Source organism: Falco biarmicus, chromosome 8 (assembly GCF_023638135.1).
Source record: "Falco biarmicus isolate bFalBia1 chromosome 8, bFalBia1.pri, whole genome shotgun sequence".
NCBI classification, from domain to species: Eukaryota; Metazoa; Chordata; class Aves; order Falconiformes; family Falconidae; genus Falco; species Falco biarmicus.
In genome coordinates this window covers 22,510,432-22,538,403 of record NC_079295.1, presented here as the reverse complement: position 1 = coordinate 22,538,403, position 27,972 = coordinate 22,510,432, and the positions used below count along the sequence as shown (strand labels likewise).

At 37.5% G+C, this 27,972-nt stretch overlaps 1 protein-coding gene across 4 annotated transcripts in view; it reads right to left on the bottom strand.

Moving 5' to 3' along the window:
* Positions 1-27,972, bottom strand: part of LRP2 (LDL receptor related protein 2) — a 128,028-nt gene that overhangs the window by 7,677 nt on the left and 92,379 nt on the right. For 2 of the 4 annotated variants that reach the window (XM_056349576.1, XM_056349578.1), the window contains 23 exons: positions 26,592-26,744; positions 25,971-26,141; positions 24,508-24,731; positions 23,930-24,107; positions 22,819-23,015; positions 20,998-21,243; positions 19,985-20,113; positions 19,170-19,289; positions 18,477-18,593; positions 18,095-18,211; positions 16,559-16,696; positions 15,651-15,773; positions 14,571-14,699; positions 12,449-12,580; positions 11,337-11,468; positions 9,057-9,200; positions 8,093-8,258; positions 5,464-5,592; positions 4,459-4,679; positions 3,849-4,028; positions 2,999-3,118; positions 689-779; positions 48-115 (listed from right to left, as the gene is read on the bottom strand). In XM_056349576.1, the coding sequence (XP_056205551.1) occupies positions 48-115; positions 689-779; positions 2,999-3,118; positions 3,849-4,028; positions 4,459-4,679; positions 5,464-5,592; positions 8,093-8,258; positions 9,057-9,200; positions 11,337-11,468; positions 12,449-12,580; positions 14,571-14,699; positions 15,651-15,773; positions 16,559-16,696; positions 18,095-18,211; positions 18,477-18,593; positions 19,170-19,289; positions 19,985-20,113; positions 20,998-21,243; positions 22,819-23,015; positions 23,930-24,107; positions 24,508-24,731; positions 25,971-26,141; positions 26,592-26,744 (3,425 nt within the window). The remainder of the gene's footprint in view (positions 1-47; positions 116-688; positions 780-2,998; positions 3,119-3,848; positions 4,029-4,458; positions 4,680-5,463; positions 5,593-8,092; positions 8,259-9,056; positions 9,201-11,336; positions 11,469-12,448; positions 12,581-14,570; positions 14,700-15,650; positions 15,774-16,558; positions 16,697-18,094; positions 18,212-18,476; positions 18,594-19,169; positions 19,290-19,984; positions 20,114-20,997; positions 21,244-22,818; positions 23,016-23,929; positions 24,108-24,507; positions 24,732-25,970; positions 26,142-26,591; positions 26,745-27,972) is intronic. The other 2 variants (XM_056349577.1, XM_056349579.1) reach the window with 1 other exon arrangement.

Sequence of the window (27,972 nt, the reverse complement as noted above, 5' to 3'; positions counted from 1 at the left end):
CCCTGAACAGCTCAAAATATCAAGTGTAATATATACTTGAAGCTTACTTGTTCCAGGAGGCACTCCTTTTGACAATCCTATTTCACAATAATTGCCAGTGTAGCCATATGAACACCTGTGAACATCAGAAGGACAGCTGACTGAATGGCTTTTATTAAGTCTAGGATCTCAGCTTTGTTATTATGTTCAGTACTGTTTATCTACATGCCAAAAATTTTAACTCCATGCTCAGTAATTATATATTACGCTGATTGTAAATATAGTATGTCTGCTTCTTCACCGAATAAAAAGTGGAAATAAAAAGTGCTGACTCAGAAAACTAGTCACTGAAGTTAAAAGATTTGGTTTCAGCAAAGCATCGGTGGCACCTACTGGTTGTTCCAGGTTACATTTACTGATCTCCATTGTTACAGTTTTTCAGTATAGCCTCTTACTAGAATCTGCAGAGGTTTGCTGTTCTGAGGTTTTGGGTGTGGTTTGTTTTTGGGTTTTTTTCCAAACTGATGCATTTACATTGCTTATTTGCTGATATTTTTATGCACATAGGTGTTTTGCTGTGATTGTTACAAACATGCTGCTACAGACACCTTCTGAAGCATTTCCAACACATTTCAAACAATTTAATTATTTTGTGAGACTAAATCAGCACAATCTGACCCAGGACTACCTTAACAACATACTGACTTACTTGCATTTCGGAAGACCACTTTCATCTATATAGCATGTTCCTCCATACATGCACCTGCATGCTGGTGGCATTGTGGGAGGGGATTCAATGGCTGCAAGATTCAAAAGCCACACACGTTATCAAGACATCTTCAACAAAAGAAATACTACCATAAAACTTTTTATTTATCTCTACAGAACTTGTGCATGCAAACTCACAGGCTACTTTTCATAAGCTTTGCTTTAAATGTATTTGTTGCTTTTCTATTTATTTTCTGTCAAATTAGCTTGCTTTAATTGAAGTAAAACCTGTTATCAGAAAACTTCTTATTCAGTAAAAGTAGGCATAGACAACTCAAAAGCTATATGTCCCATCACTTTCTTTTGCCCTTGCAATGCAGTCCACCACTACCCTTCAAACCTCTCCATTCAGAAAGCAGTAATACTTGATCTCCTTTGCCCAGACACTTCCCTCCAACCAGCTGGAAGCTGCATAGAGAGGGACAAACTGTGATGCATTTACTTATGAAGAAAAGCAGTGGATGGAAATGCACATACAGGAGGGCCCTCTAAACTCTCATACATCCTGCCAGTGAGAAAGAGGGAGAAGCCCAAAGTCGTCAGTTTTTGGTCAGTGCAGAGCACATGCTGATGGCTTGGCACCAGGTAGTGCAGAAGCCTGTTCTTCATCATGCCAGTGTCTCAGCTGCACTCCAGGAGCCCTGAGGTGACCAAGTGGCAGCACTGCCTAAGCTGGCCCAAACACAGAGCTATAAAGTTTCTGATATTATTCTACTGCTAAGTCAAGTGGAGGGAAAAAAAAAAAGAAGTGAAAAGTACTAGCCTTCAGTAAGAAGCTGGACATGCTGCCAAAAAGCATAGTTCACATAGGAAAAGCTCTGGATCTTAGACATCATTATAGGCTATAAATTAAGGATAGACTTTGACAGCCCGTCTCACACTGACAAGTTAGAACATAAGACATTTGTCATAAAATTTTATCAGCCAGAGGCAGAGGAAGTTTGTTGCTACGATGCTGTTTACAGGTAAAACTCCCTTCAAGTAAATGGCATACAAAAGGGGGAAATGCAGGGGTCTTACAGGCTACGTTTCTCAGTAGCTGCAATACAGAGAAATTACGGCAGTCATGGCTCACTGGATTTGCTTAAAGTCAAGACAAAAACTGAAGTTCAAAAATGGAGACAGTATTGTATATCCTATTTCCTGTCTCCTTTTCCTCAAAATAAGGTTAAGCACAGCTTTCTTAATTCCTGGATATTTTATGTAAATCAGTTTCAGCAGAGAATAACAAATGCAGTGTCCTCAGAGCAATAAACAGCAAATAGCAAATGCAATCAACAGTGTTATTGATCCCTACTTTAAACATGTATTGCACATTTCCGTTCACTATTACATCAAATTACTAGCTTCTCTTTCTGCAGCTCACACCATGTGGCAATAGGAAAAAGCATTAACAGTTATTAAGAAAACGTAATTTAGAGGCAAGACCATGTAAAAAATCATGACATTTCCTCTTTTATTGCAAAAAGAAGATAATTCAGAGAAGACTAACCACATAAAAGATGTCAGACAATGTTATAAAGTATAATGTATTAGAGACAGGTTGCAAGGACAAGTACAAGGACATTTGGCTACTACCCACATCACTGTAAACCAAGAATGCAGACTCTCAGCTAGAGAAACAGAAAACCTGCAGTGGTATGCTCTTTCTTCTCAGGGAAGGCTGAGCAATTCTATTTTATTGGCACTCCTGGAAGCACTGTGGGGGCTCTGCTGCAATGCAACAACCAAGCACTAAATTCTAGCACTTAAAAGGCTTTCCAGTGCATGACAATTGTCTAGAAGTTATCTCTCTTCTCATTGTGGGTTCTGCAAGTTTTGTTTCAAGTTTCTATTGTATTCTATTATACTGATTAAACAATACCTTGTACAGAATTGTAAATACAATTATAAACTATAATTTGTCAGAAATTCTCTAGTTCTGAAACCAGTGCATTTGAAAAGAATGAAAATAAAATACTTTGCAATTTCAGAACAAAAATCATAAACTGTGACCAATTTTGCAGCTGGGTCTGGACGGGTTAGAGTAATATAGCTATATCCATTCTACAAATGACATGCAAAGAGATTAAATGAAACACACAAGGTGACCAAAATCAGTGATGGCTGAGAATAAAAGCCAGATATCCTGACTTACCAACATCTATTATATCAGTTAGCTCATCCCTGCATGTTTCTAATACAGTAACATGTTTACATTCTAAAGAAAAGCTTCCTTTGTGTTCATTTTTAGTTTGACAAATTATTCTACCTGCATCACACTCTGTGCTGCTGCCTTCTATGAATCGAGTCCCTTGAGGACAAGTGCAGGTGTATCCTCCTGGTCTCAGCAAGCAGAGGTGGCTGCAGACATCTTTACAAGGATTAGGCACTGGGAAAAAAGAAGTGATAAAGGCAGTTGAAGAAGAGTGCAGCATATTCCTGAGGTAAGGCAGGGAAATTTCATAGTCAGTAGAGTATTATCACACACCAAAAATCTAAACAAGTTTAGATCCATTTGTAAAAACAACAGATGTTCAAATACCACATTTATATCAAAACCTTCTCTCTCATCTTTTTTTACATTCTTACGGGAGAGACCATGGCTGTTGGAAGACAGTGTAGCACCAAGAAGAAACTAAACATCTCCAAGCAACATGGAGCTTTCTGATTATGAAAGCTAAAATACCTTTTAAGAGGGGTATGTTGGATGCTCCTCTGGACATCTTCCCCTGTGAGCACTGTGGACATGTCATAGCTGAAATAAACCCCTTGGAGGCAGTATTAAATGGCCAGCGCTTTGTATGTTACCAGGATTAATTCATATTGTGACTGCCACCTCTATGACAACTCCATCATGGAGGGGAAGATGAGAAAGGACAGGGTCATAACTTAGTTCTAAGAGACTCTAAAGAGCAGTGCGTGGTATTCCACAGCTGATTTAACTTTGGATGTACAGAAAATACTTGCCAGCCTCTATTCCAATTTTGTGTTTTCAGAAATTAATATTATCACATACTGATAGATACATTATCAGAATATTATTAATCTCTTTGAAGACATCAAAACCAACTTTGATATCCTAGCAAGGAATAGCTCACTAAAGGATGCTAATTACCTACCTGATTGATTGTATCTGTGCTGGTGATAGATGCGCACTTGAGTAAGCCATGGATTTACAGTCAGCACTTTCACTTTTTCTCCATTTCCAAATTTATCTTTCTTCCAGACTTCTCCTCGTTCTTTAGCTATCCAATATAAATGGCCTTCAAAGACATCGAGGCTGTATGGACTGCTTACTTCTCAAAGAACCAAACAATAGACTGTCAGCAAGCAAATCTCTAGCAGGATTGATAAAACTGCTGTCCTTCTTCAGGTTAAATATACCATTTAATCCTTTCATTTTAAGACATTTGCAGCTATATATATATATACACACAACCCCATGTGCCTCAACACTTCATGTCACTGTACCTGCAGACTGATCGATAATATACATAAAAAAGCAAGAATCCAGTTTTCCACATTGTCCCCTATTTGGGTCATGGAAATCTAGTTACCAGGCATCATGAACTCTGAACCTGGTGTGCCATTTTTCCCTGTATAAAGGAGGATAAAACACTAACAAGACTCACCCTTTGAAAAGCTCCCAGATCTAGCCCCACTTGTGAAGCCCAAGTGCTTGTTAGCATACATCTTGAGTACCATTATATTAATTGCACAAGTTCTTACCTCCATGTAATACTATGGTTCTGTCTGTCCCATCAGGTCTCATGGATTCAATAATATTTTCTTTAGAATCACTCCAATAGATCCTGTCATTGTTCAAATAATCAATAGAAAGACCTGTTGGCCAGCCAAGGTCTTCAGAGACCAGAGTTTGTCTTTGTTGTCCATCCATCCAGGCACATTCAATCTTTGGCTGCCTTCCCCAGTCAGTCCAATACATGAGCCTGAAAGGACAGACCCAGAATTTAATATGGTTCAGAATTTGGACACCATGATTATCCTTTGGTGTTTCATAGAAAAGGTCAGTTGTGGAACATAAAGCTCTTCAGCAACCTGTTCTGCGGATGTGATCAGGGAAAGTCACAGACAGTTCACTGAACAGGCTTGTTTCAAGTACAGAAGATAAATACCAAAATAATAATGTTTTCATCTTGTGTCCTGATTTGGGGACAGAGTGGTTTTAATGACAGTTTGTCATTCTTAGTGGAAGAAAAATGACTGTGAACACTGAACATCCATCAGTTACAACAAAGCTGCAGAGCCCATGTGACTTCAGGAGCCATGCTGCTTTACTCCAGCTGAGAAGCACATATTGAGGTATCTGGTGATCCACCATATAATACAAGATGTAGCAAGCACCGCTGTTGAACGTACCAGTGCATTTACATTGTTTTCCACTGTGAAGGAGGCTGTGTCTGTATCGCTTGGAGGTTCTAATGAGACATTCACATCTATTTCCCTATTTCAGTACTAACAGGGAAATTCAGTGAGCACACAATACTGTAGAAAGGATATTTTTATTTGACCTACCTGGTGGTGTCACCAACACAAGCACCCATATGAAATCTACTCCTAAAATACTTTCCCATGTACACAAATTTCCTAACATTAGTAAAGGGAAACTCCAGAAAGCATTCTCTTAGTCTTTCCTGTAAAACTAATCATTGTTTTGATTTTTTGGTATTGAATAGCATTGAAAACAATTCTGGGAAGTCCTGTAGCACTTACCCACGTTTTGGATTGACAGCAATAGCTGCTGGTTGATCCAGTAGAGAAAAGATAAGCCACTTTCTGTACCGTCCATCTAATTTTGCCACCTCTATGCGATTAGTCCCTGAATCAGTCCAGTAAAGATGTCTGCATTACATAAAACACAAAACATTCCAGAAGTAAATAGTTTATACTTGGGAGAGGAATAACAAATTTTTTTATTTTTTTTTAAGAAAAGCTATATCAAACCCAAACAAAATTAATATAATGAAGCTGCATTGATTACATATGAACTTTTTCAGTCTGGAATATACAGACCCTAAATATAGGTGAGTTTAGCAAATGTGATCTATGGGCTCACTAGTTTTCTTCTCTGACAAAGTTTCTGCAGCTGCCTCTGTTCCCTGTCAAATAATCATCATTAAAAGGTTACTGAGAACTGTCACTGTTACTTCTAAGCACCAGAGGCAGCTAATAAGCATCTTTAAAGATTCCATTTTCCAGGAGACTATGAGGTTCATTACAAACAAAAATTCATTTAGCCTTTAATTTATACAGCAGCTCTACAGGTATCCATCTTACTAGTCCTCTAGACTAGCTCCTCTCTAGACTTCTGTCTTCTAACAGAGATGTTAATGGATAAACCACATCAGATGCAAATGCTTTTAGTCCTTACAAACAGGGCAGTCTACTCTTCCTTGAGTTTTGCTTATCTTTCTCATCACGGCTCTGTTTTTGACCTTAGATAATAAATGTATTCATTATTATGCACCCACTAATCACACAGTGCCTTCTCATGGAATAAATTATCTCGTAATTGGCTTGGGAATTTGAGAAAATACTGTAATTCCTATTTTGCATATGGGTGGAAGGACTAAGTGTCCCAAACCCTGTATATCAGTTTTTATATAATGTGCAGACACTTAAATATGTTTTTTTAAAAAATATGTTTCAACATTGTTCTGGAATCAGTATAATACTATGTTTGACATGCTAAAGATGCTAGCCTCACCAGGATGCTGGTCATATGTATCTGTTTTCATTGCTCTCATGACCATATAAATTTGTGAATAGAAATTCATACACTTTCTCCTGCCCTCAGAGGTTTTTGGTTTTCCGGGTGGCCTGCAGTTCACAAAGCAAACAGCAAAACAGCTTGAAGGCTAAAGGCTAGTAGCCCAGGCCTTAATATATCTACCTCCTATTTAAAAACTGCTGGAAGGAAAGATACGATTTTCCACTTCTTTTTTTTTTTTTTTTCCATCATGACTAGCACAATTTTTCAGGCTAGTGAATCACTTCAGCCAGCCAGACTGACTTATCCTGCTGCAGAAATTAGGGTGATGTACTGCATGAGCAACTTCATAACTATTTCATAGCTCACCTAACATAGCATACCTAACACAAAGAGTCCAGATAATGAAAGCTACATATCAGGCCGCAAACTGGAATAAGTCTTTTCCCAGTCTTTGCCTACTCATACAATAGGTTTTTGAATCATTAGGGGAAAAAATAAATAAATCTGTTGCCACAAATACATTCAGAAAAAAGTGCTACCTATCCACAACCCAGGTCTTAAGCACCTTCAATCCTATTTTGATTGGGGACATAAAAGGTAAAGTATTCATTCACTTAGTTGATAACCACATGACAGAGGGGAAGCAGATAGCTAAAATTCCTTCTTTTATTTTTCAGCTTTTCAGAAACTTCATGCTTTACTATGATCTTAGCATCCTTGTTCTTCACCCTATTGACTGCATCACCAGGAACATCCAAAATCTGTCAACAGCATTCAGACAGTTGATCCATCTCTATAAACTCTGTCCGTTCAGCTTCAGACAGAATTCTGACTACATTTAATCACATCTACCTACAAACATAAGGATTCCCTCAAGATTATACCAAATGAACTACAGCTATGCCTGTTCACCACACTCTTTAACAGTTACACTGTAAACAAGAAATGACACCATCAACATCTAACTTCCAAAAATTATGCCCAACTTTCTCCCAGCTTTTCTCCAAGGTAGGAAAAGTAAGCAGTGATCTCATGATTTCTAGGATTAAGTTTAAAAATTGCCATGTTTTTGACTTAAAGAAACCCACAGCCAACACGAGGGAGAAAAAAGTCTTGAGAGACAATTACAAAAATGTTACAATTTTCTGAGAAAACACTTCATTCATCAGATTTCACAGCTGCTTCTGCTTTGCGATTAGCTCATACAGCCCAAGGCTGGTTAAGAAAGGAGCAAAGAAAAAAGACAAATTCCATTATGGACTGGGGAGGTCTCCTTCCAACAGCAGAGAAAGCTTGTTCCCTGGAGCTTACCCTGAGTCCTTGAAGAAGAATCCATCTGACATGACGGCCAGTGTACTATCACTTTACTGATGTACAACTGATCTGCTAGTTGTGATTAATGCAAGTTTCCTCAGAGAATATGTGATGCAGTCAGCAACATATATTTGACCTATTAACCTGCTGTCTGGGCAAATAGAGCTTACTACATTCTCCTGAAGTACCTTGAAACTAGATACCTTCAGAGACAGTTCATAAGGAAGGAAAAAATGGGTTTTGCACTGCCTGATCAGACCCTTGACATAAGCAAGGTACAGCTTATGTCTTTTCATAGCTTTTCAGTGTACTTACCTTCCAACCCAGTCAACAGCTAACCCATCAGGATTAACTATGTACTTGAGATTCAAGTCAACTTCCTTTGTAGGATTGTTCCTACTGCTGTCAAATGTGGGCAGATAAGCACGTTTGATGGCTCCAAACTCAGAACCCTGTCCCAGAATGCTGAAGTACACAATACCTTCCAAAAAGATGACAAAGATAATTTTTAACATCTAGTTATTCCATATTTTGGGGAAATTTTCATCTTTCTGAGGCTTTTATGTGAAGACACCAGACCCATTTATTTATGAACAACACAGAGCTGTCTGTCCAATTAAATTATATTGTGTTAATGTGTAAGTTTTTAAGCCATTCATCATAGGCAAGATGCACATCTAAAATCATCTTGATCTAGACCATCAAGAAATATGTATCACATTTTTCAAGAGTAGAGGATCTTATCTCTAGAAGGCTTTGCATATGATTTTGAGAGTAATTTAGACTCTCATGACCTACGGAGCAAATATGGCCCCAAATAGTGGCCCTGCAAAAAAGGCAAAAAGCAGAGAAACTGATAAAGGGGCAAAGATATAAACTAATACAGGGATCTACTCGCCAATCCTGCTTAGTGTAAGGATTAGCTCTTGCAAGACTTAAGCCAGGTTTGGGGCCTGGCAGAGGCAGAAAAAAAGGAAGCAGTTCATTTACAGCAGTCCTCTACTACTGCATAATCCTAAAGAGCCAGAATTCCACTGCTGAATTCACAAGAGGAAAAACAGTATGAAACCTAGCTAAACTAAATTAAAGCATTGAGGAACCACACTGGTACTGAAGAATGAGTAAAGGGGAGGGACACATTCAACCAATACCTGGCCAGTCAATCTTATTTGATTTTCTTTTTCATTTCCAGCATAAATTAAGTACCTATACTGGCAGCAATGCATCCTTTTAAACCAACCATTCCATGGTTGAGTATTAATGTTCTACACATACTCACTCAGGCCTATCCCTTCAGGGTCCCAGTCATAATCCAGAGCTTGGATGCGCTCCTGGTTATCAATATAGTCAGAGTACTGTTCTGATGAAATATTGTATCTTCGAATCCGCACATTATCTGGCAGCAGCAACAATGGAGGATTACCTGGGAAATGATCGTGAATTTTATTTTCATGTGTATTTCATTTTCAAAGAAACAGATGAAAGTCACTTCTAATCAAAAATAAATTGGGGTTTTCACAAGTTCTGTCTGCATAAGAAGCAGAAAGATCACAGGGTCACTTCTACAACTTCAGAGCTATTCAAACTTCTTGGCTTTCCAAAATTAATTTAAAACTCTGGAAATACTTACCACTGAGGACAGTATTATCCTTTTCACCATAGATTTTGTGCAGTAAGGAGATTTTGCACATTAAGGGATAATGCATTAAAAAATTTTAAACATTACAGTGTTGGCATATCACCACCTTACATCTCAAAAACAGAATGCTGCTATACACTTTGTGGTTCAGCTCCCCCTTCACAGTACAGGAAACAATTCTGAAAGTACAAATAAATTGCTTGCACTTTGAGCCACAACCTATCTGAGTTCTTCTACCTGAAAGTCTTTAAATTCTAATGTCGTCATATACAGATGAATGTTCTCCTACCCACAGCTTAATTTGGATTTAGCCTCAATACTCTAACAACTTGACTGTAGGGAGTATCAGTCCCACGTGCCAAATTTTGCTGGTGAGAAAATTTAATTGTTCAGCCCTTTTGCCAAGAACAAAGTCCAGTTGAGAGTCATGGACTTAAACCCCAGGCCTTCTCCCAGAGAAGAAATTATCCTATGTTAATCACATCTTCACAGACACAATGAGAAATGACAAGGCATTCAGCTGGGAAAGGAAAATCTCATTTACCAGTGCCTTTTCCAACTAATAATACTCAGTTTCCTGTGAAGTGTTCAATTGAACACAATCCCTTTCCCTCTAAGTCATGCCTAGCTGTGGGAGAGTAAGGCAAGTGACTATTCTCTAATGAACATACAATTCAGTGTAGAAATTGACAGCATTTCCAATATATATGCTATTAGAGGGAAAAGGGGACTTAATATTCTGTGTGTTCTGAAAATGCCTACTAATCAGGCCTGCAGCAGACAGGCAAAGGAAGCGCTCATTTATAAGTGCTTTAAGCCTGTCCTATAAGGAGCAGCAGAGTTCTGAGCATACATAGAACTTTGAGCACAACAAATTTCATGATGTTATCAGCTACAGTCATGTTATCTTCTGTCATTTAGCCTTTAAAACTTTAGGTGTCTACATGCTTCCTGAATAAAGCCTATGAAGAAGGGTTTCAAAGAACTAGACTTCTGACACAGGCACATAAAAAGGCAGCCAGGTAGAAACTCAGGTGCAAATGCCCTCTTGTATTTCCAGTCTCATGCTCAACGGTAAATATTTGCTGAGTTAGGTCCCTTGACCAGAAACCTGAAGACATAATTTTCTTTTATCACTTCTCATATTACAAATGATTTTCAGGTTTCAAAACCTCTAGCAGCACACAGTTTTGTTCACAGGCATTCTGTTTTGAAGATTTTACTATCTGACTAGGCACACCATATTTCTACCATGTATCTCTTAAAGCTGTTAAAGTGTAAGTACTTTTCTAAATACAATGTTGTCTTTTATCTAATACTGCTGCATTGTCACTTTTTTCTGTTTTCTTCAACTCTTTATTATTACTATTCTATTACTATTGTTTTCTGAATCAACTCTCTACTAATCAATGACTGTTCACGTACTGTAGGCACTGCACTAAGGTATGATAACAAGCTAATGACTGACATTGGCCAAAAGTCCCATTTGTGTGCATCAGTCCATGAACAATCAGTGTCGATCTGTCATCAAACTGCCTTTGATTTGTACCAGTTTAATGCAACTTTCTTCTGATGCATTATTTTGTCGAGAAAACCTAAACTTCAGGAACAGGCAACATTAATTTCCTCCTGATGACAACCACAGGATAAGCAGGTTTTTGTTTGCGGAGCCCTTGAAGAGAAAGGCAGGCAGGTATCCAAATCAAGATAATATTTTTAATGTTTACAATTGGAAGCAGAGATGAGCACTTCTGTTCTTGATTATGGAATGGGCAGAATACACAGATAATAATACGTTACAGAATAATGTTTGGTTTTCATTATCCCCTTCCTAAAAGAAGAGAGGATTATATTCATTAAGTTGCTATACTCCACTTGCTCTTTACAGGTAGCAATCAATCTTGCTATCAGTTAACATACCATTAGCTGCACACTGTTTCCCTTGTTGATCACCCACAGACCTGAAGCCATCTGCACAGAAACATTCATAGCTTCCTTTGGAATTCTTGCAGTCCTGGGTGCATGTCCCAAAGATCTCACACTCATTAATATCTAGGCATAAGTAGAGAAAAAATTATTAGAACTTAATCTCTTTCTTCTGCATGCTGGTCACCTTTACTCCATGAAGTGGTAAGTTTGTCCCTTCCCCACATACTCTAGAAGATCAGTGACCTAATAAGTCACATCAGCATCTGTTACCTAACAGAACTCCTCATCACTCATCTGCTGTCTAACATAACTAACTACAGATGGCTAATAACTGCATTGCTCCTGCTTATCAGATTGCTTTTCAGAGAGACATTGTTGATCATGTATTTTCATGTCAAATCACCAAGACGAAAGATGAGGCACAACTACAGTGAGATGCAGAAGCAAAGTCTTCTTGAAATGCTGAAGCAAAGATACCGAGTCCTCAGAAACAATATCAGCAGCAAGGAAAGGAAAAGGTGGTCTTGGATCATCCTTAATAAAACTACACATATTGTCTAACAAGAGCTGGGAGCAACAAAGTGTTGTCATCAAAACATACTGAAATGGTACCTGTGAAGGTACTATAAAGCACAACCACAAACAATGGCCTTTGGGTAGACTCTGCACCATAGTTTATCTGCATATAACCGGGATAAAAATATGGTACAATGAACCTTTACTGTAGGTCTGCTTTGGAGCAGGACAGAAGGACACTATAACCTTCAGTAAGTTTTCTTTCAGTAAGGAGAGAAAAAAAAAAACAACAGGAAATTTCTGTCCCTCAGATTGCAAGGATATGACAACGCTTATCTACAGTAAAGCAAAAACATAAACCCACAGCCACCAAAAGTTTAAAATAAGTCCAAACTGTGGAGCCAGTTCTTTGTGGAGTGAGGCCTGCATGTTAGAAAACATGATTCAGCAGCAGAACTTTTTAGGAAGCATCTGCTAAATGTATAAAAACTGTTCTAGAATGCAAAATGGGTTATCACATTGAAACGTTTAAGTAACAGGTTACTGAACGCTTATCAGTGAGAAGATGATTAGAAGATCGAAAATACCATCACAGGAGTTTCGGTTAGTTTCACTGGCCTTGTACCCTGGTCTACAGGAACAGATAAAGCCTCCTTCATTCAGGTTGGTACAGTTATGTTCACAGATATTTTCTGCACAAGTTCGCTCTGTTCCAGGATCTGGGGGTGGGGGGAAGAAAGAAAGTAAATTATACAATTATAATATAAAAATGAAGTGATAAAGGTGTCATAATTTTGATCATTATTATGATTTTAAATGGTTTTCAGGTAGACAAGATCAGTTTTCTTTCATTTTTTTCTAACTGAAACTCAATTAATGTGAACATGTATTCTCTAAGGCATAACTAACTACATGTCAACACAGCTGCCAGTTAAGTTCAGTCTCTAGACAGGGTCATGATAAAAGCCATAACCATCAAAGCTCACCTTCCTTAAGAGAAATGGCATTCTACATAACCACCAATCACCAGCAACTGCAGAAACTAAGGCATTTGACTAAATCCTACCTTTGCCAGCCCACCTCTTTCTTACCCAGAGCTTTTTTTATCAGTAAACAAAAAGTGTTCTCAATCGCTATCATACATAACACAGGCCCTACATTATCTATAGCTGGAAATTGAGAGAAGATGACAGCTTGTTCATGCTGTACCTAATCTAAAAGCTAATGAAGTCAATACAGGTCATTGCAGAGAATGCACTGCCCTTTAAAACATGTCCATAATTGAAAAGGCAAGCCACGAATAATAGATACTCTGTAACAGACAATGTAAGTACATACAGAATTCTACCAATTCTGACATACTCTACATATACACAAAATACTTTTAAATTCAACTCTGTTATAAAAGTAGAAAATATGAATAATACATGTTTATTGACAGAGCATAAGAAAAAGGTATAGATGTACGGAACAGACATTATATTAAAGCTGATTATTTCCTTTACACATACATATCCAGTGCTGATTAAATTAAGTTTAAACAGCTCAATTTCATATACCTGTAGAAGCATAAACTTATTGTACATACACACACACACACACACAAATATTCTGTTTTCTTTATAACACGGGTATTTGATGTTGGGAAAGCAACAAATGTTACCACCTGATCTGCATTCACATCTATCTCCAAAGAATAGAACACTGACTGCCAGAAGGTGTCTGTTTTGCACTGTTACATATCCCTTTTATACTTTTACATTTTTGTCAAGTCATTGCATTAGGTTATATTACCTAAAGACCATTGGGACAGTAGGTGAAACAGAGAAACCAGCTGCTTTAAAATGGACTGCACTATAGGCTTCCCAGTTATCTGCATTTTGCATGCTGGATTGTAAATCACCAGTGCATCATTTGGCACACTTTCACTTGAAGCTATCAAAGCCTGACGAATTGAAATTGCAAGTACATGTTCATATTGTCACTCTGCAGCTGTCTACATATTGATACAAAAAGTTAGGATTTTTTTTTTCAGATTCCATGAGAATGTTCTCTCTTGCCTCAAAGTTCAAGCCAAAGCTTTTGCATCTAACAGGATGCTAGTAAGTTTATGATGCATAGTTAATAAAAGTTGCACAGAGGATCTTAGAGGGTTGGACTGGCTATCCTTATGGAATTCCATGGTCATGTCTGTAAGCAGGAAAAGAGAAGCATCTCACAGTACTTAAGAGCACTAAGCAACCTACACCAGTTGAGTCTGACTATGAATACTTCATAGGTTGGCCTATTGCAATTATAATGTAAATGTCCAGATGTTCTTGCCTCCATAATGTAACCCATTTCAAAACAAGATCAAAACCATGATGAAACCCTTTTCTGTGATGTGCACTCTAAGCCTAAAAAGGACTGTTCAGAGCACTGAATTTCATAGAATCTTTTAGGTTGGAAAAGATCTTTAAGATCATTGAATCCTACCATAAAACTAACATTGCCAAATCCCACTAAACCACGTCCTTATGTGTCACATCTACACATCTTTTAAATACCCCAAAAGAAGGAAAACAGAAAATATTGTCATGTCTAACTGGATGATCCTAGCACAGGCTAATTAAAAAATCAATACTTATTAGTATGCTATTCAAGAAGAAACATTTCAGACATTTTTATTTCAATAGCATTATACTTTTGTATTCTATTAATATTACTTACTGCAGCCCATTTCATCAAAATGGTCTCCACAGTCGTCATAATTGTCACAAACATAATGTAGAGGAATGCAATTTCCATTACTGCACTTGAATTCTTCAGTTGTACAAGGTCTTGGGGTTGGTTCTCTACCTACAGTTGAGAAGAGATCCACCCCTCTGTCACAGTTTCAGCTACACAGTAGCAACACACAGCATTATTCTACACTGTTAATGAGGAAGCTGATGCAATCTGGTAAAATAACAACTAGAGTGACTTTGGAAGTCCGTAGTAAATCTAGAACTATAAGTGAGGCCTCATGACTTCTAGTCACATTCCCGTGAACTGAAAGAAGCCCCTCCATTTTATGAAGAGAGAAGGTAAATTATTCTTGTTAATAGTTGATTGAACTTTCTTTTTAATAGTCCAAATCTATTACTATCCTTTAATGATATACTTCATACATCTACTGCAGACTTCAAGAGACTATCAGGATATTAGTAAACTACCAGCTTTAAGAATATTGTACAATAAAGCTAGTAAATAATATTATTAAGCAACAAAAAGGTATTATTAAACTCAATAATAGAAAAATCAACATAGTCAATGAGAACTACATAAGATATCTGAGAGCAAAAACATACTGAATATTAAAAGAGCTTTCGCAGGATTTGGGCCTAAATATCAACACTGTTACTATGTGCATAACAGTGTCAAAAATACAAACTACCCGTTTCTCCATTTTAAAAGTCCCAGCTATTCATCTCATCCTCATTTTATGATACAGTCAAACTCTTTCTTCTTTCCTATTTTAAGTGGAGTTCATAATAAGTTGACATAAGTTAGCTGCTGCTCCTCATAAAATACAATATTATTTTGAAAATCATGCTCTGTACTTTTCAGACAAAGGTTTGCTGACTTTTGCTACTTGTATGGAGAGCTGTAAATATGTAGTACCAATAATCATGGTTCAAATTATTTCATACTGAGCTCTAGTTTTCACAATTCATGTTTCATTCTGACATTTCTATAGTCCTTTGGCATAATTAAACATTAAGCACATCACAGTTACTGAATTTGCTGCTCAGTTTGGTGTAAACATACAGTGTTCCTCTTTCTCATCACTTCCATCTCCACAGTCATCCTCCTGGTTGCACAGCTCATGACTATATATACAGCGGTTGTTTTCACATCGGAAACGGAATGGAGAATCACAAGCAATGTCCACTGAAATCACAGAGACCAAGACAGTTACACTTTGATACCTCATGCCATTGAGTTGCAAATTATCCCTATCGCTTTTATCTGGTAACATTTATCTGGTTTCCCATATTTTAAAAAGTGTGGAAGCATTCAGACCCAAAAGAATATTTTCCTCACATTTTGGTGATCTATGTTAGGATATTAGACATTTTTTGTCAGAAGACAGTGCATCATCTTTGGCCAAAGGCATATCCTATGACTACATTTAACACTGAGGTTTCTAGATTTGTTTATGAAGTAAACTGACTGAAAAACCATCATGCTATTTAAGTGGCTCTATAGTGCACAACTGACAAAAATTTAAGTAGTACTTCAAACAATTCATTTTTGGAGCTGAAGTCAGGACTCCTCAACCATATTTACAAAGATGTTCTGACTATACTGATAACCTTAAAAGCTCAGCACCTTGGAGAATATGTTTATCTGTATTAACCTTTAATTGCAAACTGATGCTCTGATTTTAGATAACCAACTTGAAAATGTGGAATAGTGTCCTTCTCTCTTTGATATGTTTCTCCCTACTTTTACAACTACATATACAAACATCTGCAAAGCAGTGAGAAACATACTGTAGGAGGATGAAGTGAACTTGCATATGAAGCAAAATTCTCAGCATTCATCCTGAATTGTCTGTGAGAATCTCCAGTGAAAATAAAATATTTAAAATTTATTTTCTGATTGTTTTCTATATTGTAATAAGATATTTTATTATGCATATTGTTCATTTTAATATAATTTTTCTCTCTTACAGCAAAGGTGAAGTTCTTCATCAGAGTCATCTCCACAGTCATTGTCACCATCACATTTCCAGTATGGCTGGATACAGACATGGTTTTTACATTCAAACAGCATGGGCGGACAGTATGTACCATTAGGATACCGTGTTGCTGAAGAAAAGTAAAGGATTACGACATTTTCATTTACAATGGAAATTGTAGGCTTTCCTGAAAATTATTCAGCCCTACCCTACATTATTTTTTCAATACCCTTCTCTCCATAGTAGGAGATAAAGTATGAGGCACTGCAAAGATCTCCAACAACAACAGACTGCAAGGTCTGAGGACTTCTTGGTAGCTCTAACCTAATTAAGTCAGGTTTGAATGAATAATAAAACAACATAAGTTACTCCTAGAAACTTCTGAAAATAAAATGTCATTAATTTAACAACTACTACTTGAATCTGTTACTGAAAAATCTAGTTTCAGTAATAAAGGCAAATAATGTCATAGGCACCAAATGTGAATAGCTGAAAAAGTATCTAAGATAACTAATTACAAAAGGACTCACATTGGTATAGTAAAAAAATACTCCCCTAAAAACTGTGGAAAAAACTGAACTAGAACAAAGAGAAACCAAAAATATGACTCTTATAACCTACATAAATGAACTATATCATTGCCCTTTCAATGGCTTCTCATACACTTTTTCCTCCAAGAATAGCCAAATGTTATGTAACCCGAGTTCTGAGAGATTAACTGTTGCAAGGCACATTCCAGGATGTGGCTACTGTCAGAAGAATTATGGTCCTACTGTTCAGATTCCCCTTCATACTTAAAGCACAGCTTTTAAAATTAAGTACATTGGAAGGCATACAGAACTGCCCTGATACCAACTTGAAGAGACAGTAATTCTCCTGTGTACTGAAACCTGAAATCATTTGAATGTATAAGTCAGAACCAATGCTTCAATATCACCTAAAAAGCCAATGTCAGTCAGCACAGAGAGCACAGAGGTGCTATTTTCATTCCAACCGGGAACAATACTTTCTGGGTAACAGCTGGAGCTGCAGCTTCACATAAACTATAGTGTACAGGCATGTTTTCACAGTAAATCAATACACAGAAGGAAGACAGAAACAGAAAAGTATCTTATTTTCTTGGCTTCACTGATGCTTTAGGAAACTATACACACCTTTGAGCATTATAAAAAACAATCCCATTACAGAACCTTGTTAGAATACACTACAGTTGAAATAGTGGATATTGCAGTGTCCATTGGATAGTAAAAAAAATTTAATTCAGTCACACGTGTATCTTTTCCTGGACCTTGTAAACACAAATTTCCTGGCATTAGGAATGTGTTTACAATCAGTGTAAGAGATGGCGACTCACAGTTTTATTAAAAAGTAGATTCAGAATATTATACTTATCCTGAATTTTTACTGATATCACCAAGTATTGCAGAATTCTGTACCTCTAAGGAGTCATCTCACTTAAAGAGCGAGAAAGTGCAAATCTTTGTGGAAGTGAGCTCAATGAGCACCAACTGCAAAGCTTGAAACTCACGACAAGTTGCTTCATCGGAGAAATCAAGGCAGTCCGCGTTTCCATCACATCTGAAGCGCTCTGCAACACAGTGCCCACTATCACACTGGAAATAACCTGGGTGGCAGGTCCTCAGCTCTGAAAAGATTCAGAATTAACTGTTGAAATGTCTTCTTGTTCAAATCCAGATAAAGTGTTTACTTTTTGAGAACATCATCCTAAAAAGACTGCAAAATCCCAGACCATTAAAACCGTGGTACCCTCTACTTTTGGTGGAATGACTGATCAGGTCAACATTACTTCATTAAAGATGCTTCCCATAAAAGATCATTTTGCAGAATAACTAATCACATCAGAAACGAAAGTGTGAACATGTAAGAGGTAGCATCCAGAAAATACAAACCACAGTCACGTTCATCTGAATTGTCTTCACAGTCATCATCATGATCACAGATCCACCGGGAAGGTATGCAGCGCAAATTGTCACAACGGTATTCACTTTCTGTGCATTCACGAGGACCTTCATTTAAAGTGAACATACAAAAATGAAAGGTTCCCCAGATGTAGATTTAAACATTCACAGCCGTCTCATTAAACCAGACAAGAGTAATATGGGCAGATAATATGGCATAACCGTTAAACCAAAATTATGTTAAAACAACATCCTCTCTCCCCTTTGCCCATACACTTCAATTATGTTAAACATTTTATGTCCCTCTTAAAATAGAAAGAAGGAAATTCATTGTGTATTTTATTTCATCACAGAATTATACAGTAATTTTTATTTCAAATCAGAAGAAAAAAGATCCACTCTCCTTGTTTAAGGATGTACTAAATTTGTACACAGGGCAGAATTCAAATGTCACTTAGTGGGTAACAATTTGTCTTATTGTGATGACGGATTTATCAGTGGTTTTATGTACCCAAAATGTGTCATTGTGACATCACCATGGTATTTCAGCAAAGAAAAGACAGGCTGTAGAGTAAAACAATGGAATGGTTGCAGTTCAGAGCTGTCTGTCCCATTGTCATAAGAAATCGAACAACAGTTAAGCCAAAAGATGGACTATACCATGACAGCCAAAAAAGAACTCACTGCATTTCTGCTCATCAGAGTTATCTCCACAGTCATTATCTCCATCACACTTCCAGCGCAGTGGGATACATCGATGGTTGTCACAACGGAAATCTCCAAAAGGACTGCAAGTCATCTCCTCTGCAGTGTAGACAGTTTGCCAATGAAACAGTACACATTAGCAGAGTCTTTCGTTAAGACAGAATGCACACAAGATAATGGAAGTAAAGATGTTTTTGCCTCAAACTGGGCCAAGTAATAGCGAATTAATTAAGAAACAGTTGAAATAATTACATAAAACTGAGATGGAAACACAAAGAGGTAAACTTGGTATTGTCAAAGAACATCATCTTGATCTCATGGTGTGTTACAGTTTCAAGTCTTTTCTGGTTCTAATATAGTTATCCAATGTCCTCTAAGCTTTTAAGTGCATGAGAGTTTTCAGCACAAATATGAGGGTCTGGGAAAGCATCATCATACTTCCCATACCAATGGTTTCACCAGCATAGGAGGTAAATTAACTAAAATGTATAACACACTGACAATTTTAATTGGCTAAAAGAGTTCAGCTTAAGTAGCAGTATTTCCTGTTTCATTTGATGACATATCAGTCAAAATAAATCTTCAGAGCTCATAAATATGTGAGCTGCACAATGAATTGCTGCACACAGAATTTTTCCTGAAGACAAACAGCCACCAGGGTAATTAACTGTTATCAAACAAAATATGTCCAGGTACATTATTTCTGAAGACTTCAGAAAATCAAGGCATTTGTTAATTGGAGAAATGGTTTAGGTACAAAGTTATGTTGAAATGTCCTTCTTTGCCAAACATACCACAGCCTTGTTCATCACTGTTGTCTCTGCAGTCATCATTCCCATTGCACACTGCCCACAGTGGTATGCAACGGTAGTTGGTTCTACAGCTGAATTGCGTATGATTGTCACACCGATAGGCCGGGCCCACTGAAAGAGGCAGTTGTCAAAATTAGTGTAACTTAGCCATTGAACCGTCCTCCTTGCTATTCTGCCTTTCAAAATCTGTTACTATTTATAGTCAATTATTTTTACTAAAAAGAGCTCTCTGCTAACTTTAGTGTTGTAAAATACCAAGCATTAAATGTATCTGTTTTTACTATTTTTTCCAATCTATGCTGCTTATATTCTGCATGCGCTACAAACCCATGAAAGGTTCAAATGACATTTGATGTACTTTTCCCTGAAGTTTTTAGAGCTGGTAACAGAAGTCCCAAAACTGGAAGCCAGAGGAGGCAGCTTGTCCTCAGATGGCAAAATTTGGCCAGAAGTTCTTCCACACGCCGGTGAGTCATGTGCTGCAGCACATGGGAAAATCCTGCTGTTAAACATAGTCTAGACTGTGCTCTGCATTTGTTCTCCTTGTAAGCTTGGTTCCAAATCATGTTAGCTTCAAGAAATGAAACTTTACTTTGTTTTTGTAAAAAGTGTGACATATGTCATACTCCAAAGTGGAACAAGGTAAAAATTGGTGAACTCTCATTCACTGTTTCCACACAGGCAATATATGTGCATATCTCACAAAGTGTTGTTAGGGTCCAAGCAGAGGATGCTGTAAGCATCAAGCAAGCCAGAGTGAGATGTTGCCAGTTCTTGGTAATCTGGCCAGCATAATTAAGCTTTCTCCCCTTCAAGTATAAGTAGCAAATTATCTCATAGCCTCTATGTTTTCTAACACTCTTTACTGCATGACTGCAATTTGCTTGCAGAAAACATTCCTTTCCAATAAATTTTCAACCAGGAAAATTAAGTAATGTAGTTTCCTGGTTTTGGTGCACTACAATATAGGTAGCTTACTACAGCTGTGTGCTTACTGCATTCGTGGAATGGCTCATCAGAGTTATCACCACAATCATCATCCACATCACATTTCCAGGACTGTGGGATGCAATGGCCATTATCACATTTAAATTGGCCTGGAGGACAGGTTCTACTGGCACAGTGAGTACTATCTTCATCTGAGTTGTCACCACAGTCATCCTCTCTGTCACACTGCCAGGCTTCTGGGATACATCGTTTATTGGCACACTGCCACTGATGAGTTTCACACTGGTGATTAGCTGAAACAATACAAAATGTTGTTAGGATACTGAAACTTAAGCAGTTATGTCTACAGCAAAAGTTAAAAACAAAGTCAGTAAAAATTTAAAACTTTGAGTTTACTTGTCCAGCTAAGGTACAGATTTCTAACGTCACATGGCACATTTCCTACATGCATCTTCAGACAAGCTCACTAAGGCTCTACACTTTTCTAGGAGCAAGACAAATAGTATCTTCTCCTATAGCAAAGGGAAGTAAATCCAACAGTCAAACATGATTGAAGCAGGGGCTCCCAGCCACTTTGTAGAGGAGCTAAGTGACATTGTGGCTCTTGCCATGCTACCAACTTAGATGTATATTGCCTGATGAGCCTGTTCCTCTGACTATGAATGAACATGCCAGAAAACTTAGTAGAAGACCATGCTAATATCAGCTTCACAACCTATAAATGTACAGCCTCTGTTCCAAAAGGGCAAAGCACTGGAAGCTGATGTCAGCAGTGCTGGCAAACTGGGGGAGCTCTGAAGGCCTATGAAAACAGGAGCCAACACTGATCTCTTCTTCCAGACTATGAATGTCTCGCTGGACATACCTTACTGCTTGTTTACATATACTGCCAAAATGTTCAAGGGGAAACAGTATAATTTCCATACATTTTCTAGACTAAAGGATTCTATTCCCATGCACAAGGTGATGAGCAGAAGGAATTATGTAGACCTAAACTGACTTTTATTGTACCTAGTATATATTAAAACTGGTGACAAATTATGCAGCTGCCACATTTTTACTTATTTAATATTCCCTTGTGCCACACTTAAGAGATTAGCTAGTTGAAACTCAGGTAAAACTGACATTCTATTTAATTCTGTCACTGTTAGAAACCTTTTGCTAATGGAAGGCAGTGAAACTACCAATTATACAACCACACTGCTCTCCCCACCACCACCTCCCCTCTGTATTACTAAGCTTGCAACTACCAGAACTACATTATTTACAAAAAGAGAACTAAGGATGTGATTTTTAAAATTAGATAGAAGTATGAGGAATAAAACAAGTTTTTAAGGAAGCAACATTATTCCACAAGCATAATTAGGCTACATTTCTAAAATACTGCCATCACAAACAGCTCTCAAAAAAAAAAAAAATCTCACATGCACTGGATTTTGTGCAATGCAGAGGGTGAAATAATTTTGTCCCATTACATAAAGCTCTAGAATACAAAGAAAATGAACATACGTGGTAGACTGACCTGGGCATTAGGAAGGCCTTAAGTTCCTCATACTCAGTATACTTTACTGAGAACAAAACAAAGTGTGTCCTGATTCTAGTATTTTATACCTCAGATTGTAATTTACACTAGTTCAAATCTGTCCCAAAGGTGTAGAAAATGTTAAATTTTGATATAGTACATTTTTGCTCTCCTCTACCCTGCTTTTGCACTGAGGTGAACTGCTGTAGCAGGTGCAAGACTAGAAAAGACTGCATCTGTCTACCTCACTTCTTCATCTGCGAAAAAAAGATAATGATTCTGAAATTTATATATAGTTTATAAGTTTTGTCCTGCAAAACACCTGAATTTATTAGTTGTAACATACCACAAAGTACAGGATCTTCATCTGATCTGTCATGGCAATCTGGCTGGGTATTACACAGGAAATGTGGACTTGTGCAGTTCCCATCATTACACTGAAACTGACCAACCGGACAGTATCGGTGCAGACAGGTAGGGGGCTCATCAGAGCCATCTCGACAGTCCCTCTGCCCATCACATTTCCACCAGATAGGAATACACCTACAAAGAGAAAACAGCGTTTTCTTTGTTTAGGAAGTGTCTCTACAGATATACAGTCATTACACAACCATCTTTTTACAGCACATAAGAGAGTTTTGCCTCAGTGTTATTTCTTGAGACTTTCAAGACGTCTTGAATGTCATGTCTTCCACTTCATATGTCAAATGCTAAAAAAATATGCCACAATACTGTCACCAGAACAGATTATATTGGTGGGCCTCTAGAAGAAAGTTCACAGCAAATCAAGGAGGATTTAATTTTTATGTGTATTTATGGTAACCATCTCTCATCCTTTTTAAATCAATCTTCAACTGGATTTTTAATGAGGTAACATTTTAATAATTCACCTGAACTTTACCACAAGAATTTCACTAGAGATTATCAATGTAACATTGCTTCAAAAGGCCACCCAATAAGGACATCTGCCACACAGAGTGATACAATATCAGCACAGTAGCTCTTATATCACCATTCCTCTCCCTCCACTCCTGTTGTCTCAAGAAAAAGGGTCAGAAATATGCCCCTACATCAGCTAAATGGCTTTCCTGGGCCACTGACAGCATATATTTGGCAGAAACAGGTACGTTGTAAAAGATGTACAAAAAATAAAGAGAAGGTTCCAGGTTCACGAACTCAACTGGAAATGTTTTCTGGGAGGTACATGTTTCTAACAACCCAAACTTTGCTACATTAGCGATGTCATACAACAGGAAGTAAAAAAAATACTATTTAAACAATGAGTCTAGAAGTATTTTTCCAAAATCGAAGACTGTCTGGCTTTGTCTTTGTAAGCACACCACGAATTCATAGTGAGTGCAGAAGAAAACCCTAATTTCATGCCCTTTGAAAGAGACTATACTGTAAAACACATCCTTAAAAAGACATTGAAAAAAGATTGTCAGCAGTGGACTTACCTCTCAGTGTCTGCACAGAGAAACTGGGTGCTAGAGCACATTGGAAGGCAGTGGGCTGTATTGCCAAACTGTACTATCATGAAGTTATCGGGACATTCACAGGAATAACCCTGACCACCAGCTTTTATTAGACAAAGATGGGAACAACCACCATTGTTGGTGCCACAAGGATTATTAACTGGTAAAACAGAGAATAAATATTACCATACTTTGCAAATCCCAGGACACAAAGGTCTCAATTTACAATAAAGTCCTCCAATACTGTATTAAAAGATGTAATACATTGAAAAAGAAGACCTAGATAACTAGGCACTTAGTGAAAGAACTATATATGATTTCATATACAGGAAATGTACGCTATTAAGCCATGACGTTTTAGAAACTAATTTAAAAGCATGCATTTCCAGTCATTGCTATTCAAAATGACAATTTATAAGCATGAAGTAGAGGACTACATTTGCTCTGTGCATTTTATTCACCTCAGCAAAGCTAAAAGCTGAGTGCACTTAAGACCCTTTACAATTAGTTTCCAGATAACAGCTGACCCTCTAAATGCAAAACCAATTCTGTTTTCTCACCAAATGGCTGTCTGTATGGATGGTAAACATGGATGTCAAATGGCCTGTGTGTGGTGTTCACAAGAACAGTCCTGTCTGATCCATCATATTTATTTCCCTTTTCAACTGTTCTTGTGTTCCAGTCAGTCCAATATATTGTGTCTTCAAAAATTGTTATTGCAAACGGATGAGGTAAAGTGCCATCATATACCACATGACGATGATGTCCATCCAGGTCAGAGTATCTACACAAAGAAATATGTGTGAAACGTTCAGATAAATACTAACACATCCTCACGTTTTAATTATACATGCTTATGGTACTTCATTATTGGTGACCAGGTTCATACCATGTGGAACTGAAGCTTCTTTAGTCCCTACTGATAGAGCACCGTCCTCAGGGAATTCATTTTAAGATAAGCAGGAAAGTAAGCCAGGTTATTTTAGGCAAATAAACGGAATAGAGGAACAGCCACCAAAATGTAAAGCCTTCCCACAGAAGCATATCAGCTAGTCCAATTAAATTTTGCACATTTTCTGCCTTACAGCAAGTTATTTTTGTAACATAGGAGACTAGCTTGCCTGTATCACTCCGACTGCTAATAATGGAACACTCAAGACAATAATAGGCCTCATATTCCTAGATTTTACCTGTCTCTGATTTAAAGCCTCCTCTGATGAGATATCTTCAATAAGATCTTGTATTTTTACTATCACCTTGCTATAGGGAGAAATTATGAAATCCAAGAGAGAAAGCAAGACAGAGAAACATACATATAAATAATACACACATTTTTTAAAAGGCTGCTGGAAGAATTACTGAAAAGAAGAATAGAAGTACATATAAACCTAAATGTACATGTCAATATTAATAAAAATACATATACTAATATAAATACAGAGAAATGCTTTTTGAGTATTTCAGTACCTTGACAGGAACCAGAATGCTAGTTACTCACTTTTACTGATATTTAAGTGGAAATTTTCTAACACTAGAAGCAATTAATAGATTTTTCTTGAATCACAAAAGAATCCCATGTGCTAACAAGAAATTCCATGTTGTACCTATGGACAAATGTTCAAAGATACTCTAACGCTTTGTATACCATTTTATTAGCATGTAACTAGTTTAGTTACAGCTCAACACCTATCTATAGGCAGAAACAAGAGAATCAGGAAAAAAACAGTGATTTTATATTCAGTTTGCTTTGGTTCAGGTTGTACGCTTAGGTACAGAGAAGTTGCATATTCAAGTACAGACTGTGAATCTTTTCACTATAATTTTTGGACCACTTCCAGCAAAGATATGAACTAGGCTACTGTGTCATCTAGTGATTCATATCACCTGCTACTCCAGACTTTCTGCCTCTGGTTTCCTATAGAGCCAGTGGGTACATACGGATGCTTACAGCACCTATAAATGTTACCACTGCAATCCAACATAAGCAATTATTCAGTTGTTTTATTCATTTCTGTGTACTTACTCAATGTAATTTAGATGGGCATCTGCCCAGTACAGCTTGTCATTGGTGTAATCTATGGTGAGTCCATTGGGCCACTCTAACTTTGTAGAGATAATTACTGTCTTCTCCTTGCCATCCATGCCTGCTCGTCCAATATAGGCTCGATCTGCCCAGTCTGTCCAGTAGATTTGCCTGTCCAAATAAATACTTATAGTTAGGATTGTTGTAAAAATATGCTGAAGTAAATATTAGAAACCACACCTCAAACACAGTGTTTCCTGCAACAGAACTAAAGCAGAAAACTGTTAATTTGTTGCTTTAACTGCTACAGCAGCCAATTGCGTGATCACAAGTATCTTCAAAGAATGCAACTGGCAGCCCCACCATCTAACAAACCACACAGATGTCCATCAACCTTTTTACCCTGGCAACCAAAACTTCCTTGTCCAAATTCCACTTTCAATGATATCTGACAGCCTGCATAAATACCTAAAAAAGATAAGATACTATTTTTCCTAAGCCGCAACTAAAATATAATGCCATGCAAATCTGAGTGTAGACAGCCAAAATTTATTTCAAATTTTCAGAGACAGTGCAAGACTATTCAGAAAAGAAAGGAAAAGCACTCTTGAAATGTCATACCCATATTTTGGATGAACCACAATTGCTCTGGGGTACTGAAAGCAGAAAGTGTTGTTGGCATCTACACACTGATCCACCAGTTTTTTCCGGAATCTTCCATCAAGTTCAGAGACATAGAGACAATCTTTGTAGGCATCCACCCAGTACAATTTTCTGAAATTTTAGAGTTAATTTATTTACTCTTATTTGCTGTTTTTTAATTTATTTTGCTTCATAGCATCTTAAATTTCACAGGTTTTTTACTCCTAGAAGTAATACACCCACTGTAAAGGAAGAATACACAGACCATACTGACAACTCTTCTACACCATGCTCCAGACTGCCTTTTTCACTCCTGCTGTTCTGGCATCCACAGTCATTGGTGCCAAATTCAAACTTTCAGTTGCCCAATTGAGTAATAATATGCCATTTGCCTAAAAATTCCTAACCTCCCTTTCTCTTCCCTTCCTCTCCTACCAACAATGGCCAGTGAAGAGGAGCAGGAAAAGACGTGCAGTGCAATGGATTGTGACCAGGGCTGTAAAGTACTGGAGAGAATCACCACACTGCCACCTCTGCTCTCATCAAACAAGTAGAATAGTTGCCAGGTTCTCCTTTGAAAATTCCTAAGCAGTTCCATAGTCCAATTTAAACTTCACCTAGAAATTTCTAACGCTTCTATTACTTTGCCTAGGAATTATACACAGCTGTAATCAAAGAAAACATGCAAGCTGAAGCAATGATTTTTAAAAGCCTGCAACAAAACAAAGCATTTAATTTAGTTAGAACTACAGCAGGCTACTTTGAAATTGTCTGCACAGCTGGTCAGCTCCAGCATTCACGGGGTCGTTCCAGAAATAGCTTGACAGATACAGCTTCTGTCTAAACCACCCTCAGCAGTACCATTCCCACAAGGGAATAGAAGGTAGTCTTCCCCAATCTGCACCTCATGGCATCCTCCAGTCCTCCCCCTGTACTGAAAATGAGCAGAAAAACTTATCAACCATTGTACTGTCCTTTGAAACAGCTAAACAAAAATTGACTGAGGACATAACTAAAGGTAGCTGAAATAATTCAGTAACTGTATTAGTAATGGAACAGTAGGAACACTTCAGCTAAAATTGGGCTTTTCTTTCCTCACCTGTCCATGAATCATAAAGCATTTAAGACTGCTGGCAACATTAATTATCATTAGGTTTAGAGAGAAAGTGGTTTAAAAATAAAAACTATTATATTCATATAAACACTCTCATAGAAGTTCCAAATGTGACTTTTTGAACAATTCTCATTATTTTTCAGTCTGATCCATGATATTTATAATTTTCATACTAATACTGCACTCAGAAAGCAAAACTTAATGAAACACAGCCAAGAACATTGTCAGAAAGGGCACCACATAAGG